At 42.2% G+C, this 16,284-nt stretch overlaps 1 protein-coding gene across 2 annotated transcripts in view; it reads right to left on the minus strand.

Moving 5' to 3' along the window:
- TBC1D23 (TBC1 domain family member 23) overlaps window positions 1-16,284 on the minus strand; it is a 74,817-nt gene that overhangs the window by 28,897 nt on the left and 29,636 nt on the right. For both annotated transcript variants that reach the window (XM_036347139.1, XM_036347138.1), the window contains exons 2-5: window positions 12,864-12,975; window positions 11,149-11,254; window positions 10,030-10,234; window positions 5,059-5,182 (exon numbers count right to left, since the gene is read on the minus strand). In XM_036347139.1, the coding sequence (XP_036203032.1) occupies window positions 5,059-5,182; window positions 10,030-10,234; window positions 11,149-11,254; window positions 12,864-12,975 (547 nt within the window). The remainder of the gene's footprint in view (window positions 1-5,058; window positions 5,183-10,029; window positions 10,235-11,148; window positions 11,255-12,863; window positions 12,976-16,284) is intronic.

Genomic DNA, 16,284 nt, shown 5'->3' on the forward strand with positions numbered 1-16,284 from the left:
CAAGGTAATTGTGAGAATCAAACACAGTAATTGAAAAGAACCTAAAAATATTTAATGACAATATAAATATGAATTGCTCCCAATGCTTACTTGTATATCATTTGAAATATATGAGACAACATTTATACCCCTCAATAGGTTTCAAAACCCTATGGTTTTCTCTTCCAAATAAAAAAACTGTTAATGTATACATTTCTCTAGAGTCCAACTGTGCTTTAAATTGCACAAATTCAATGATACTTTCCATTTTCATTAGATACAGAAACAATTCCATGTAGGAATTTAAGTTCAAAACATTTCTTATGGCTAAAGGCAGCTAATGAGAATACATACATTTACTGCCAGAACACCTATATGTTGTTCCAGACACTAAGCTACTGTCACAGTATTAAATATTTTTATTTAAAATATCTCTTTATTTCAAATATTCTCACAACAGGCCTTCAAAGAAGACATTTTCCTCCCCATTTTATAGGTGAGGAAACAGACTTGTATTAAATAACATTCCCAAGTTCACAGAGCTAGTTAGTGGTGGTATTCAAACTAAAGACCTGAGAAGCCACAGCCCATGTAACTGCATTACACTTGACCACAAAACTTTTAAAATACATACTACTACTGATGTTTTTTGTTGTTTAAAAAAAAATTACTCTTAAAAATAGACCAGAAGATGCAAATACAAACAGAATAGCAATATGGTCATCATTAAACTCACTTAACTAAACTAAAGCTAACATTGCACTGCTTATAACTGCAGATTCTCAGGGTTTAAAAATTAGTTTTGTTTCATCTCAGGTTAAAAAAGAAAAGCTCCGCCCTAGCTGGTTTGACTCAGTGGATAGAGCGTTGGCCTGCAGACTGAAGGGTCCAGGGTTCGATTCCAGTCAAGGGCATGTACCTCGGTTGCAGGCTCCTCCCAGCCCAGGCCCTGGTCAGGGCTCGTGCTGGAGGCAACCAATCGATGTGTTTCTCTCACATCAAGGTTTCTCTTTGTCTTTCCCTCTCTCTTCCACTCTCCCTAAAAATCAATGGAAAAATATCCTTGGGTGAGGATTAACAAAAAAGAAAAAAAGAAAAAAGACTCCATTCTACAGACATACTCGTAGCAAGAATGAACTATTTGGGGTACTGAAAGAAGAGAAACTAGTTTTTAATATTTAGCTAAAATCTACTACCAGCACTGAGTATTAATTTCAAGTTCTGGTAACAGAAATGGCATGTTCTAAGCATGGTGTGACCAGAGAAACCACCATTAGGAATTAGAATGCTAAAAAAATAAAAATAAAAATTCCTCATTTCAACACAAATAAGGAGTTAATAGCAAATATGAATCACAGAGAAGCAATAGTTTTTTAGGCATTTTATTATTTTAACTCAGAGTGACAAGACTATAGCCAAGAGGGAACTAAAGAATAGGCTGCTGCAGTTTCAGATTTACTACGTCAGAGTTTAAGCCAGTTAGCATCTCTATTTAGCATTTTCTGATTGTTAACTCATCCCTTTACCCTCTGAGATAGATACTATTATTATTCCCATTTTACAGATGAAAAAATTGAAGCTCAGAGGCTGTCTTAAATCACACAGTTAATAAGTGACTGCAATGGAATTTCCTGAAATTAGATAAGACATGCTCAAGGAATGTTTAATTTTTGAATATATATTCTTCCAGCACCCAATCATTGTTTTAAAAATATCTTAAATATAACCTAGAAGAGCAGTTCTCAAAGTATGACCTGAGGTGCCCTGAAGTCCCGAAGAGTATTTACAGGGGAGTCAATGATGTGAAATAATACTTAGACTTTATTTGCCTTTTTCATACTCATGCTCTCACAAATAAACAACAGAATGTTCCAAAGGCTACATGAAGTGTGGTATCATCAGAGACTAAATCCAGAAGCAGATATGAGAATCTACTAAAAATTAATGAGATTTGCAAAAATACAGAACTAGAGGCCAAGTGCATGAAATTTGTGCATTGGGTTGGGGGGTTCCTCAGCCCGGCCTGCACCCTCTCTAATCCAGGACCCCTCGGGGGATTAGGCCCAATCCCTCTCACAGTCGGATATCGCTCTTGCAATCCGGGACCACTGGCTCCTAACTGCTCACCTGCCTGCCTGCGTGCCTGATCACCCCTAACCACTCTGCCTGCTGGCCTGATGCCCCTGTTCCCCTGCCGGCCTGATCGCCACTAACCGCCTCTGCCTCAGCTCCACCACCATGGCTTTGTCCAGAAGATATCCGGTCTAATTAGCATATTACCCTTTTATTAGTATAGATGCCAATGCCACTATTCTCACTAATTTTCTTCTGAAAAATATAGTTATTTTTTATTTTAAAAGTAGGTTATGTTAACATGTAATGGATTTATCATTACTCTAAATAAATATTTAAAACTTCTTAGTTTTAATTTCTATTGAACACAACCCATATAAACAATGGAACCTCAATAAATGTTGTGTATAAGTGGTCTCAAGATCAAAAGATTTGAGGACACTGACCTAGAATAACAAACTTCCCACTCAACATACAAATACAGATGTCAGAGCACTGAGATGTACATTATATTCTTTTATATTAGTCATTTGATAATCTTAACTATTTTCATGACTGAATATCACTTCTAATATATATCATCAATTTTATTAAAGTTTCAAAGTGAACTAATATTTACCATATATTACATACATATATTTATATACTAGAGGCCCAGTGCATGAAATTCATGCAAGGATGGGGTCCCTAGGCCTGGCCAGTGATCAGGGCCGGGCCGACTGGGGCCCGAAGGCCCCAGTGGGGTCGGGAGAGAAGGCGACAGTTGTCGGGACAGTTGTGGAAGGAACAGATGCCGGATGCTGACGCCGCCACCATGCGGTTCCCTGTCTCCCCCGTACCTCCTTCACTCACCACAGTGGCGCCACTGTGCTGGGCGGGTGGCAGGCTGATCGGGGCCTGCCAGCTGGGGGTAGGGACAGGGTGCAGGAGGTTGGCTGCCGGCCCCGAGAGCTGGCCCTTGGCCCCCCTGATAAAGGGGCCGAGTCTGCCGCCACCCACTTCTGGTTCCCCATCCCAGCCCGGGGCCTGGACCCGATTGGGCGATTAGGGCCTGCTGGCCTGGGGGAAGAGATTGTGGGAGGTTGGCCAGCCAGGGGAGGTTGGCTGTGGGAGCACACTGACCACCAGGGGGCAGCTCTTGCATTGCGTGTCTGCCCCCCTGGTGGTCAGCGTGCGTCACAGCAACCGGTCATTCAGTTGTAACAGTCGCTAAGGCTTTTATCCTATATAATAAAAGAGAAAAATGGTAATTAGCCGTAACTTCGCTACCCTTCCCATTGGCTAATCAGGGCGATATGCAAATTAACTGCCAACCAAGATGGTGGCCAGCAGCCAGGCTACTGACACGAACAGGAGGCTTGCTTACTCCAGTGACAGAGGAAGCCAACGTTCCCCGTTCCCCGCCTGCTGCTGCTGGGCTCTGAGCTGCTCTCTAAGAAACATTGTTACAATATAGAAGCTAAACAAAACCCCAGAAAACTGCTTTCAGCAGCCAAGGTCTGCTCTCAGCTCCAGTGACAGCCATAGAAGGTAAATAAATCCAAGAATAAAAAAAAAAAAGAAAAAAGAAGAGGTTGGGAGCTTCAGTCACCCGCCAGCCTGAAAACGGCCTTCAGCCCCTCACCCAGACTGGCCAAGCACCCCAGTGGGGACCTCCACCCTGAAGGGGGTGTGACCAGCTGCAAACAGCCATCATCCCCTCACCCAGGCTGGCCAGGCACCCCAGGGGGACCCCCACCCTGATCCAGGACACCCTTCAGGGCAAACCAGCCGGCCCCCACCCATGCACCAGGCCTCTATCCTATATAGTAAAAGGGTAATATGCCTCCCAGCACCGGGATCAGCGGAGCATGGAGGCCTCCTGGCCCCTGGAGCAGTGTGACAGGGGGCAGCGCCCAAACCCCCTGATCGCTCTGTGTGTGACGGGGCGGGGCCACAACCTCCCTATCTGTTCTGCTCTGTTCATGACTGGGAAGGTGCTCCAACCCCCTGATCGGCCCTGCTCTGTGCCTGATAGGGGGGAGCTCCCCAACCCCCTGATCGCCCTGCGGTTCTGTGTGTGACAGGGTGCGGCGCCCCAACCCCCTGATCGGCCCTGCTCTGTGGGTGACAGGGGGCGGCGCCCCAACCCCCCAATTGGCCCTACCCTGAGCGTGACTGAGGGTGGCATCACAACCTCCTGATTGGCCCTGCTCTGTGCATGACAGGGGGGAGCTCCCCAACCCCCTGATGAGCCCTGCTGTGTGTGTGACAGGGTACGGAGGCAAAAACCCCGATGGGCCCTGCTCTGTGCATGACAGGGGGCAGCGCCCCAACCCCCTGATCGGCTGGCTCTGTATGTGACAGGGGTGGCACCACAACCCCGATTGGCCCTGCTCTGTGCGTGACAGGGGGTGGCGCCGCAACCTCCCCATCGACCCTGCCTTGAGTGTGACAGGGGGCGGTGCCCCAACCCCCCAATCGGCCCTACCCTGAGCGTGACTGAGGGTGGCATCACAACCTCCCGATCCACCCTGCTCTGTGCATAACAGGGGGCGGCGCCCCAACTCCCCAATCAGCCCTGCTCTGAGCCCGACCAGGGGCTGCACCTAGGGATTGGGCCTGCCCTCTGCCAACCGGGAGTGGGCCTAAGCCAGCAGGTTGTTATCTCCCGAGGGGTCCCAGACTGTGAGAGGGCACAAGTGGGGCTGAGGGACACCCTCCCCCCCCCCCCGCCAGTGCACAAATTTTTGTGCACCGGGCCTCTAATATATATACAGATGTGTATATAAATATGTCACATATTTTGTAAAACAAAAGGCTGAAGTTCATATTAACCTAAACTGACTAACATATGTGAGAAGCAAAACAAGCTACTTATGAAGTGCCAATAATTTTACTCCTTTGGTTTAATGGTCGGTCGATAATTTAGTACTTTTCTGTTTCTTCCTTGGAGGAAAAAAATATCTAATTATAGTTTCATAAAAATCTATTTTTCATTAAGTGTTCCTACTTTCACTTTATTACCCAGTTGAGTGCATAGGAGTCTGGAGTAATTTTCTTTGTATCAAGGAATGAACAAAGCTCAGGCTCATGGTATTGGATGAGTAATCGGAAAAGATGAAAGGGTCTCCCCTTCAGGGAACAATCCCTAGAAGACAAAAGAAGAAAAGTTTCTTGCATTAATAGGTCAGAAATGATCCCATCAGTAACCAATGCTCTTGTAATATCTGCCTCCTTCCTACCTTCAGAACACCTGAATACCAGTCTATCTAATAAACCAGGAAGAGCTCTCTTGCTAACACCTAATGGACCTGACTTGACAGAAAGTTGTAGAAGCAACAGGTCTACAACCAACTCTAGGGAGATTCTTTAGGTGAACCTAGGCAGCGCTCTAACAAAAGGACTACAGGACCACTGAAAACAGCAGGACCACTTAGGGTATTTTGGTAAAATTTGAATCCCAAAAGGAGACCTGGAGAGTTCTGAAGAAGTCCAGCCCCCTTTTTTTTCCTGCCAAATTAAGAGGAAACTCCTAAGAAAGCTTCAGGTTAATGTACACAATTAGGAATGTCCTTCAGGCAAAGGTACAAGTCTGAAATGGCCAGATGAACATTTCAGAATAGACACATTTAGCAGAAAGAGCCTTACAAGCTGCTGAAGTAGCCCGGTTACTAGGTGCTTGGAGTGAATTCTAGAAGGTAACACGCACTTTACTTATAACCATCCTACTTCTTGCCTGTTCCCTTGTGTCCAAGGAGACACCATGTGCCAGACACTGTAACGGGCACTTTTAAAAAGTTATCTCGGTTTATCTATAAAACCAAACTTATAAAATAGACACTATTATTTCCCCTGTTGCACAACTGAGAAAACTAAGGCTTGGTTGTAGTCAAGTAGCTCACCCAAGGTCATATATCTAAGAAGTGATGTAGCTAAGACTTGTACACAGAAACTGGGCATTAAGCTATTATGCCATACTACCCTTCCATAAATATAACTTGGTATTTTAAAAAGTGGTATTTTGGCAGCAGTACAGTCTCTAAAAAAGCAAACTGTACACCCTGGCCTGTGTTGCTCAATGATCAGAGCGTCTAAATGTGCACTGAATGGTCTCGGGTTTGATTCCAGGTCCAGGGCATCTACCTGATGTGGGGTTTGACCCCGGCCCCAGTCGGGGTATGTGTGGGAGGCAACCAAACAATGTGTCTCTCTCACACCAATGTTTCCCCCTCTCTTTTTCTGTTTCTTGCCCCCTTCCTCCCTCTCTTTCACTCTCTCTAAAAATCAATGGAAAAAATATCCACAGGTGAGGATTAACAACAAAATAATAAAGCAAACTGTAAAGATACCAAGGTAAAAGGATGCATGCAAAAAAGTTAATGAAATGAATGTCACAGTTTTAACATAAAAGCATTTTATATGTTTATCTTTAAAAGCAACCCTGTAAAATAAACACTATTATTTCCCTCTTGTACAATTGAGAAAACTAAGGCTTCCTTGTAGCCAAGTAGCTCACCCAAGTAGCTACTTTTGTTGTTTTAACTTATTTTAAATTTTTATTTACAGTTTACATTTAATACTATTCTGTACATTAAGTATGTTTTGAAATGCTATTCAAACAAGAAGGAAAAAGAATTTCTACAAATCTAAGATCTGAGGTTTATACCAAGATTTGGTATGACCCTCTAGCTGCCATTTTTTGATATTGCAGTTTGACAGGGAAGTTTGTAGAAAAGGCCCTGGTTTGGTAATTCAGGTGCCAGAGACAGAATTGGATTTATATTGGTAAGATTACCTCCTCCTTAGTCTAAATACTTTCCCGCATTATAAGTGCAAGGCTTATAAACTGAGTAGGGGCATAGAACGTAGGAACAAGTGCCTAGTTTGAGGTCTCATCTTCAGTAAAAGTGGGACATCTCAGGGAGTCAGCCTACTCATTTAATATCTGTGTACTGCAAAGGTACTCTGTAACTGCAAGGCGCTGTGCTTGATAGAATTCTACCCGTGTTTTATCTGAATCTGTAATAAAAAGATGCATCATAATGGAGTTCTTCTAGCACCGTTTTGTGGAGCTATGTTCTATCCAAGGACATTAACACTGACTCTGGCTGAAGTACTGTGATACATTTAGAACTCTTGAAAACAGTAACTGAAGACACCTGACAAGACAGCGTGTCACACAGTTCATCATAAAACCCCTCCCTCTAGTACTAGCCACCACCACCATTCCCTAGGCGGAACACCGTGCCCCTTGCTACACTAGCTCTGTTATGGTGAGAGGTACTAAAGTATACTAGTAGGTAGTTGAGAGATCTATAGTATAACAGAATGTTTCCCAAATATGAATTCCAGTCTTGGCTCTACCTTGACCTTAGCCCTGTGCCCTGGCATCTCTAAGTCTGTTTTCCTTACATGAAGCACTATGGCTTCAAGGTAGTACAGAGGTTCTCCACCCTGGTGTATATTAGAATCACCCGAATTTTTAAAATATATCCATGCCTAGGTTCTAACTAGTTTATTTATACTTGAAACTTCAAGTACCAGCATGTTTAAAAGTTCTTGGGCTGAAGAGACAGTATCCAAAGAAGATATATAAATCGCCGCTAAGCACATGAAAAGATGTTCAACATCTTTACTTGTAAGGGAAATGCAAATCAAAACCACACTGAGATGCCACTTCATACTCATTAGTATGGCTATAATAAAAAAACAAATGTTGATGAGGATGTGGACAAACTGGGATGCTCATTCACTGCTAATGGGAATGCAAAATAATGCAATTATTGTGGAAAAGTCTGGCAATTCCTCAAGAGGTTAAACATAGAGTTATCATATGATCCAGCAATTCCACTAATAGGTACAATATCCAAGAAAAATGAAATTACATGTCCACACAAAAACTTGTACACATATGTTCATAGCAGCCCTATTCATAATAGCCAAAAAGTGAAATCCAAATGTCCATCAACTGCTGAATGAATAAATGTGTTATATGCATACAATGAAAGAGTCCTCAGCAACAACAAAATAACATATGCTACAATATGGGTAAATCTTTAAAACATTACAATCACAAAAGACCACATATTATGATTCATTTATGTAAAATGTCCAGAATAGGCAAATCTATAGTGACAGAAAGTAGATTAGTGGTTGTTTAGGGCTGACAGTGTTGCAGGGAAATGGAGAGCTGGCTATTGATGGGTTACAAGGTTTCCTTTAGGGGTGAAGAAATTGTTCTACAAATGATTGTCGTTATGGTTACATAACACTGTCTGTACTAAAAACCAATGAACTGTACATACTAAAAGGATGAATTTTATAACATGTGAATGATATCTTAATAAAGCTGTTAGCAAAGAAAGAGAGAGAGAGAGAGACTAACTTCAGTTGATTCTAATAAGCAATAAGTATGGAGAACCATTTTAGTAAAGCACGGGTGTTCATTTAAACTTAGGTTCAACTCCTGATTCAATCGCACACCAGAAGTGTGATCCTGGAAAAATCACTTAATCTCTCTTTCTTTGCCTCAATTTCTGTAGTTGTAAATCAGAGATACCTACTTACCTACCTTAGGTCATTGTTTAAATGAGAACATACACAAAGCACCCAAATCTAGTATAGTGTGTTATCACACAGACAGTAGTAAAAAATGGTAGTCAATTAACTAGGAAGCTCTAAAATAGCGGTTCTATACCTTGGCTGCACACTGTAATCAACTGAGAAGCTCTTAACAAAAACTAACGCCTATGTGCTGGCCTCAGAGATGTTATTTAATTAGTCGGCTATGCAATCAGGCATGGGGATTTTTAAGAGTGCTCCCAATGATTCCAATTTGTATCCAAGGTTCAGTGTGCAGCCAAACCACTGCTGTAGGTAATGATGAAAGTTCCTTTTGGCTCTAAAATCTTCACCACCTGATCCATAGCACTAGCTACTCCAAGAATTCTCTCTGGCCCTAACCGGTTTGGCTCAGTGGATAGAGGTCGGCCTGCGGACTGAAAGGTCCCAGGTTCGATTCCAGTCAAGGGCATGTACCTAGGTTGTGGGCACATCCCCAGTAGAGGGTATGCAGGAGGCAGCTGGTCGATGTTTCTCATCGATGTTTCTAACTCTCTATCCCTCTCCCTTCCTCTCTGTAAAAAATCAATAAAATATATTTTTAAAAAAAAGAAAAAGAATTCTCTCTGGCTCATGAGTGCAGCCTCCATCACTCATCCCTACATATCTGTCTAGTTTCAGCTTAAGTATTACCTGCCCAGGGAAGCCAATCCTAATCCCCAGTGCAGGTTAGGCTACCCTCATTATACATTCCCATAGTGCTCTCTACTTCACCTTCCTCACACACGGCACACTTCTGATTATTTGTTCAATGCCTCTATTTCTAGGACTATGATCCAAGCTGTAATCCCAGCACCTCACTTACAGTAGCATTCCAAAAATATTACTTTTCACTTAGACACTATAATGTTATTTTTATGTTACAGATGAAGAAATTAAAATAGGGATACCACTAAAAAAGTATGAAGTATATATACACACACACACACACACACACACACACACATATATACCTGTGGGCAAACTACGGCCCGCAGGCCGGATCCGGCCCGTTTTGAAATGAATAAAACTAAAAAAAAAAAAAAAAAAAAAAAAAAAGACCATACCCTTTTATGTAATGATGTTTACTTTGAATTTATATTAGTTCACACAAACACTCCATCCATGCTTTTGTTCCAGCCCTCCGGTCCAGTTTAAGAACCCATTGTGGCCCTCGAGTCAAAAAGTTTGCCCACCCCTGCTCTAGAAGCATAAATTCTTAAAGAATCCTTAAAATTTTTTTATAATCACTAAGTCAAATAACAATTATGATTCAATCAACCTTCAAAATTATTTAATCCTTTTACTTTACCACTAAAATATATCTAACAACTTTAACTCAAGCAAACTAGACCTTTATTCATTTTTAAAATAAGTAGTTAAATCACATTTTACCTGGGGATGTACTTATTCATGATAGCATAAAAGCAGTTGTATAAATCGCTGCGTGGCAGTTGAAGACGCACCAGTGGTTTGAGTAGATGTATCCAGCTAAGGGACATGCTATATTTAATGTTACGTGATTTACAATAAAAGGTAATTACAGATTCAATATCCAAAAGTAATTCTGCTGCCTTCTCTTCTGGCACTGAAAGCTGGCCTAGAAAATAAATGTCAAAATAAGGTTACCAAGGGCTTGTTAGAAGCTGTTATTGGACATAACACTTATTTACAAATATATAACAAATACTATATTAGTGCATTTAGAGCAGCAGTTGCCAACAGGTGGTCCGTGGACCACTGGTGGTCCATGAGGTCCGAAAGGTTGGCGATTGCTGATTTAGAGCATGACAACACTATGTGAAAGCACATCTTTCCTTATACTTATTCAGTATTTACTAGCTGTTCAATATTTACTAACTTAATAATATTTGACTTATATATACAAGTAGATCAAACAAGAATGGACCACCTGAAGTAGAAGAGCAGGAAAGAATCATAACTCATATTCTTGGAAAGCAAAAACTGTTTTCTAAACAAGAGATTATCATCTACCCCATGATGGGCAGCTACCACTACAGCCTTGCCAAGGACAGGGAAAATGATTCATTTTCTACCTCCAAATTCAATTTCCTTTGCCCACACCAGCAATGTTTCCTATGTGGTTAGTAAACAAAAGCTCAACTAATCAATAATTTAACTAAAATGTTTTTCTACAGATCATGACCTATGATTTATAGGTAAACTTTTGGAACACAGCCTCCTTTAATTTAGGACTACATAAATTACATAAATATTAATTACACCAAAAAAATTTAAAACTGCAACAAAATTATAAAAATACCTAAAGAATTAAAAACATGATGCAAAAGAACACTAAAAATTGGGCTCTCTTTCTTAAAATATTAGACATTATTTCATAAGATGTTCAAATGAAAAATTCTAAAGCTATTTACTAGAGCTTTAAAATTTGAAATATCCCAAGTAATAATAAGATAATAAAGAATGATTCCTCTACCCCAAAATTATTATTTCCAAAATTTTTTACTGTTTGAAAACAATTATTAAACTTACCAATAAACTCTAGACAATCTTTGTGAATAGTGTTCTGTTCTGGCAGGTCTAAAATACCATCCCATGATGCCAAACTATCTCCTTTTCCTGCAACATTTAGAGCAATCTGGAAGAAAAAAAAAAGCAACTAGCTTCATATGCCATCTTTCATCCTTAGAAAGATGCTATAACAATGGAAAGGCCTGAATTTAGGAATAATAATAAATATTTCCAAGATTACAAAGTAATGTATCTACACTTCACCAAATGCTGAAACCTTAGTCATATTCCTCCTAAATTAAATTGTACTACTCCATGTCAACACAGTGAATAGAAGAAATTACATAAAATATTTACATAATTACATATGTAAATTTATTTTAAACAAATATCATCAATGCCATATAGCATGAATGTTTATGTCAACCATGCATATTGAAATCCTGCTGTGATGGTATTTGGTGGTGGGGCCTTTGGGAGGTGATTAGATCATGAAGGTGGAGCCCTCATGAATGGAATTAGTGCTCTTATAAAAAAGACACCAGAGACTGCCTTTTCCCTCCAGCTATGGGAGGACACACACATTAAGAAATTACTATTCTTGCCAAAACCGGTTTGGCTCAGTGGATAGAGCGTCGGCTTGCGGACTGAAGGGTCCCAGATTCGATTCCGGTCAAGGGCATGTACCTGGGTTGCGGGCACATCCCCAGTAGGAGATGTGCAGGAGGCAGCTGATCGATGTTTCTCTCTCATCGATGTTTCTAACTCTCTATCTCTCTCCCTTCCTCTCTGTAAAAAATCAATAAAATATATTTAAAAAAAAAAAAAGAAATTACTATTCTTTCAAGTTTAATAATATTACGGTTATTTTAAGTCTTTATCTTTTAGACTTTCATACTAAAGTATTTTAGTGTGCCATTAAGGATTTCTATTTTTGTGTGTGTGTTTTTTTGTAAATTTGTATTGATTTCAGAGAGGGAGGGAGAGGGAGAGAGAGAGAGAGAGAGAGAGAGAGAGAGAAACATTAATGATGACAGAGAATCATTGATTGGCTGCCTTCTATATACCTCTCACTGGGGAATGAGCCCACAACCCAGGCATGTGCCCTAACCGGGAATCAAACTGTGACCTCCTGTTTCATAAGTCGACACTCAACCACTGAGCCACGCCAACTGGGCCAATGATTTGTTTTAAAATAATCCAGTGTGGGGAGGAAAGGACTGGGATATTAATCAAACAAGATTAGCCAAATACTGATAACAATTAAAGCTAAGAGGAGGCTCATTATACAAGTGTCTCAACTTTGTGTTTTAAATTTCTGTGATAAAACATTCAGAATACTACATACAGTTATAATTCCATTTCTTTTACATATATATGTGCAAACAGGAAAAAAGTAAAAAAAATATACACCAAGACATTATTGTGTTTTACAAACAGGTGGTAGATAACAGATAATTTTTATCTTATCCTCTGCTTATATATGTTTTAACAAAAATAAGTATTTCTATTGTAATCATAACATCTTAATAAAGAAGACATTGCCTTGCAAAACCTAAATTATTAAATATACCGAACATTATAGAAACAGAGATTTTAGTAAGTTGCCCTGTCTAATTTTCTACACGTGACATGCCCATAGGATAATAGTCTTCTGCAACTAAGACAACTGAAAATAAAAATTCTCAAATATTATTTTTTAGTGATTACATTTTATTAATTTCGTTTCCATTTACCTTCCAAACTTTGGTCCTCAGGTCAGCAGGTAGTGGTCTCCCTTGAATTATATTTCTCAAAGTTTCAAGATCACAACCTCCTGCTTCCAGAGCTTCTTCAAGATCTTTTTCCCTAAAAAGCAAGTCATACTTATTAAGAGATATTTTAAATCTTATTTTTTTTAATTCCAGATTCATTTATAAGCATGGCCTGTTAATGCTGCACCCAAGATAAAAATGTTCTCAGCAGCCAAAGTGCAATCAACACCAAGGCAAACACACAGCATTTTGTTTTCTTGGAAGTAAATCTCAGGCTTCATACACTAAATTTACTCTTAATTTGCATTTAATTCTAACAAGCTTAGTTACCTGTTTTCTAAGGTTAAAGAAATTTAAAAAAGAGAAGAAAGGGCAAGCCGGCTGACAGCATTGAGAAATCACAGTGATAGCAGTATTCACAGTAGTAGTAATGACTAACAATTTATATAGCACTAACTGTGTGCCAGGCACTGTTCTGAACATTTCACGTGTTTTTTGTTTTTATTTAATTTTCACAATAACCCTATGAAGTATGTTACATTGTTGGCCCCAGTTTAAAGATACAAAAATTGTGGCAAAGATGAGTTATGCCGCTTGTGGTCACATATCTAGTAAATAGTTGAGCCAGGATTCAAATTTTAAAAGAATGTATGTTCTTAACACTATGCTAGATAATGGCAAGGAGGAGAAACAAATTCAGTGAGGAATTCAAAGCACTGCAGTATGAGAGGGGATAGTACATGACCATCTACACTAATAAAAGAGAAACACGCAAATTGGTGTCACTTCATTATGCCCACCAGCCAATCAGGATGAGTACGCAAATTAACCCAACAAAGATGGTGGTTAATTTGCATATGCAGGCGCGGAACGAAGACTGAAGACTGAAGACTGAAGAGAAGCCAAGCCTTGCTGGGGCCGCAGTGGAGAAGCCAAGCCTCGCTGCGACAGCAGCAGAGAAGCCTAGCCTCGAGGCTTGGCTTCTCTGCTGCGGCTGAACCAAAGGCTTGGGTCCTGGGTGCCAGAGGAAAACCGGTGCCGGCAGCCAGGGGAAGGAAGGCCTATTGCATGAATATTTGTGCAACTGGCTTCTAGTATAGATATATGTCTAGAGCAAATTACCTGAAAGATGGGGGAAATGAAATGTGTAGCTAGCAATGGACATTACTTTGAATAAAGCACTTTTGATGTTTCTCTTGAAATTATCATGTTTTCTTTGATTACAATATCAGCATTATTAACCGGTACACCTAGTAATGGAGATGAAATTATTTTACAGAATAAATGAAGAACTAGAATTTTTCCATTTTTCAATGCAAAATCCTTGGTTTCTTTTTGAAGAAATTTTGCTAAATCCCTTACTATTTCAGACAACAAAGTTAGTATTTTGGGGCAACAATGCCTAATCCTCAACATACTTTTTATATCATAACTAGGGGCTCGGTGCACAAATTCGTGCATCAGTGGGGTCCCTCGGCCTGGCCTGCGGGATTGGGCTGAAAGCGGCCCTCCAACATCCCCCAAGGGGTCCCAGATTGTGAGAGGGCACAGGCCAGGCCGAGGGACCTCACCGGTGCACAATCGGGGCCAAAGAGGGACACAGGAGGTTGGCCAGCTGGGGAGGGACTGCGGAAGGGCTCCAGGGCATGTCTGGCCTGTCTCACTCAGTCCCTATCGGCTGCAAGCAGCAAACTAACCTACCGGTTAGAGTGTCTGCCCCCTGGTGGTCAGTGCACATCATAGTGACTGGTCACTGGTTGTCTGTCTGCCCCCTGGTGGTCAGTGTATGTCATAGCGACTGGTCGACTGCCCCCTGGTGGTCAGTGCACGTCACAGTGAGCAGTTGAGTGGCCTTGCTTATCATTAGCATATTATGCTTTGATTGGTTGAACAGACAACTGGACAACCGGACACTTAGCATATTAGGCTTTTATTATATAGGACTAGAGGCCCGGTGCATGAAATTCGTGCAGGGGGGTGTGTGGCCCTTAGTCTGGCCTGCACCCTCTCCAATCTGGGACCCCTCGGGGGATGTCCGACTGCCGGTTTAGGCCCGCACTTTTAACAGATGACAGCTCCATTGTTGTTTCTTCCTCTTCATAATTAAACCCATTAGAATTTGTAGGTAGTCAAAGTGTGTATACATTTTGGGGGGACACCCTATATATCTCTAGTCAGCAGTGAAAGGAACCGACAGCGGGTTTGGAACCCCCAGACAGGGAACCTTGCTCACTCCCCGTGTGTCTCCCCACTCCAATTTCCACCTTTGCGGGCAGCAGGAGAATCAATGTTTTCTCTCATTAAGTCAGAAAAGCACATCCTGTCACCCGCTGCCTGGCAGGAGTACGTTAGGCCTTGAGCGAGCAAGGCTCAGTCAGCTCATGAGCACCGGCACCCCAAGTACACATTCCTTCTCTGCGGTCGCCCCGACTCTCCCACCATTTCACTGAGAGGACGGAACGCCTCGCCTCCTCTGGATTCCTGACCTTGAACACTGACCGAAGGCACCTCAGCAAGGGCTGCCCCATGCCCACCAGGTGTGCCTGTCCACACCTGCTCCCGCCTCAGCACCTGCATTAGTCCCATGGAGGTGTTCTCCGTTGCCACACTGTCCTCCGTGGGAACAGGGCATCACCACTCTGCCCTCTCACTGTCATCTCACAGCTGCCTGGCCCGACCACCCCCACATACTCCAAAGGATGTGAGCGTACTGGAAGGGATGCGCACACATTGTATGGGGGCCGTAGGCATGCCGGGGTTGATGGAAGTGCAGCAAAGGGGTGGGGGAACATGGTCTGGGACTGCTGCGTGTGCACGTGGGTGACAGCATGCTGGGGGACGTTCGCACACAAGGTGGGGGGGAGAGGATGCACGCATCGAAGCTTGTGCCTGCGCAGATCCGCAAACCTATGCAGCGCGGCCAGGAGGATGTCGATCTGGCCCACTACTGTGGCTGTCCCTGTGATCGCACACCTTCTGGCCAGGAGGTGGGACTGGCACAGCTGCTCCTCGGCACTGATGGTCTGCAGGCGCTGCTTCAGCTTGGCCCGCAGGCTCCGCCTGGTGCCACTCACAGCTGCCACTGCCATGTGGGGAGTACAGGCCGCCCTACGCCAGGCCCTGCCTCCCCCGCCCCCGTCCCTGCAAGTTCCTGCCTACCCGCGCCTGCTATGCATGCAGCCTGATGATCGGTTGTTATTGTGATGGTGTCCCGACCAATTTGCATATTACCCTATTATTAGTATAGATAATGTACAAGCAAGCACATTTTTATTGATACAACCACCATTGGATTCTTGGATGCTGTCCCCAGGGAACCACATATATAGTCTCCAGCAGTACAATCATGAGCAAGAAACCAGAAAATACTCCACCTTACGTAGTAAAAGGCACTTCTCACAAA

The sequence above is a fragment of the Myotis myotis genome, unplaced genomic scaffold, assembly GCF_014108235.1.
Source record: "Myotis myotis isolate mMyoMyo1 unplaced genomic scaffold, mMyoMyo1.p scaffold_m19_p_2, whole genome shotgun sequence".
Lineage (NCBI taxonomy): Eukaryota > Metazoa > Chordata > Mammalia > Chiroptera > Vespertilionidae > Myotis > Myotis myotis.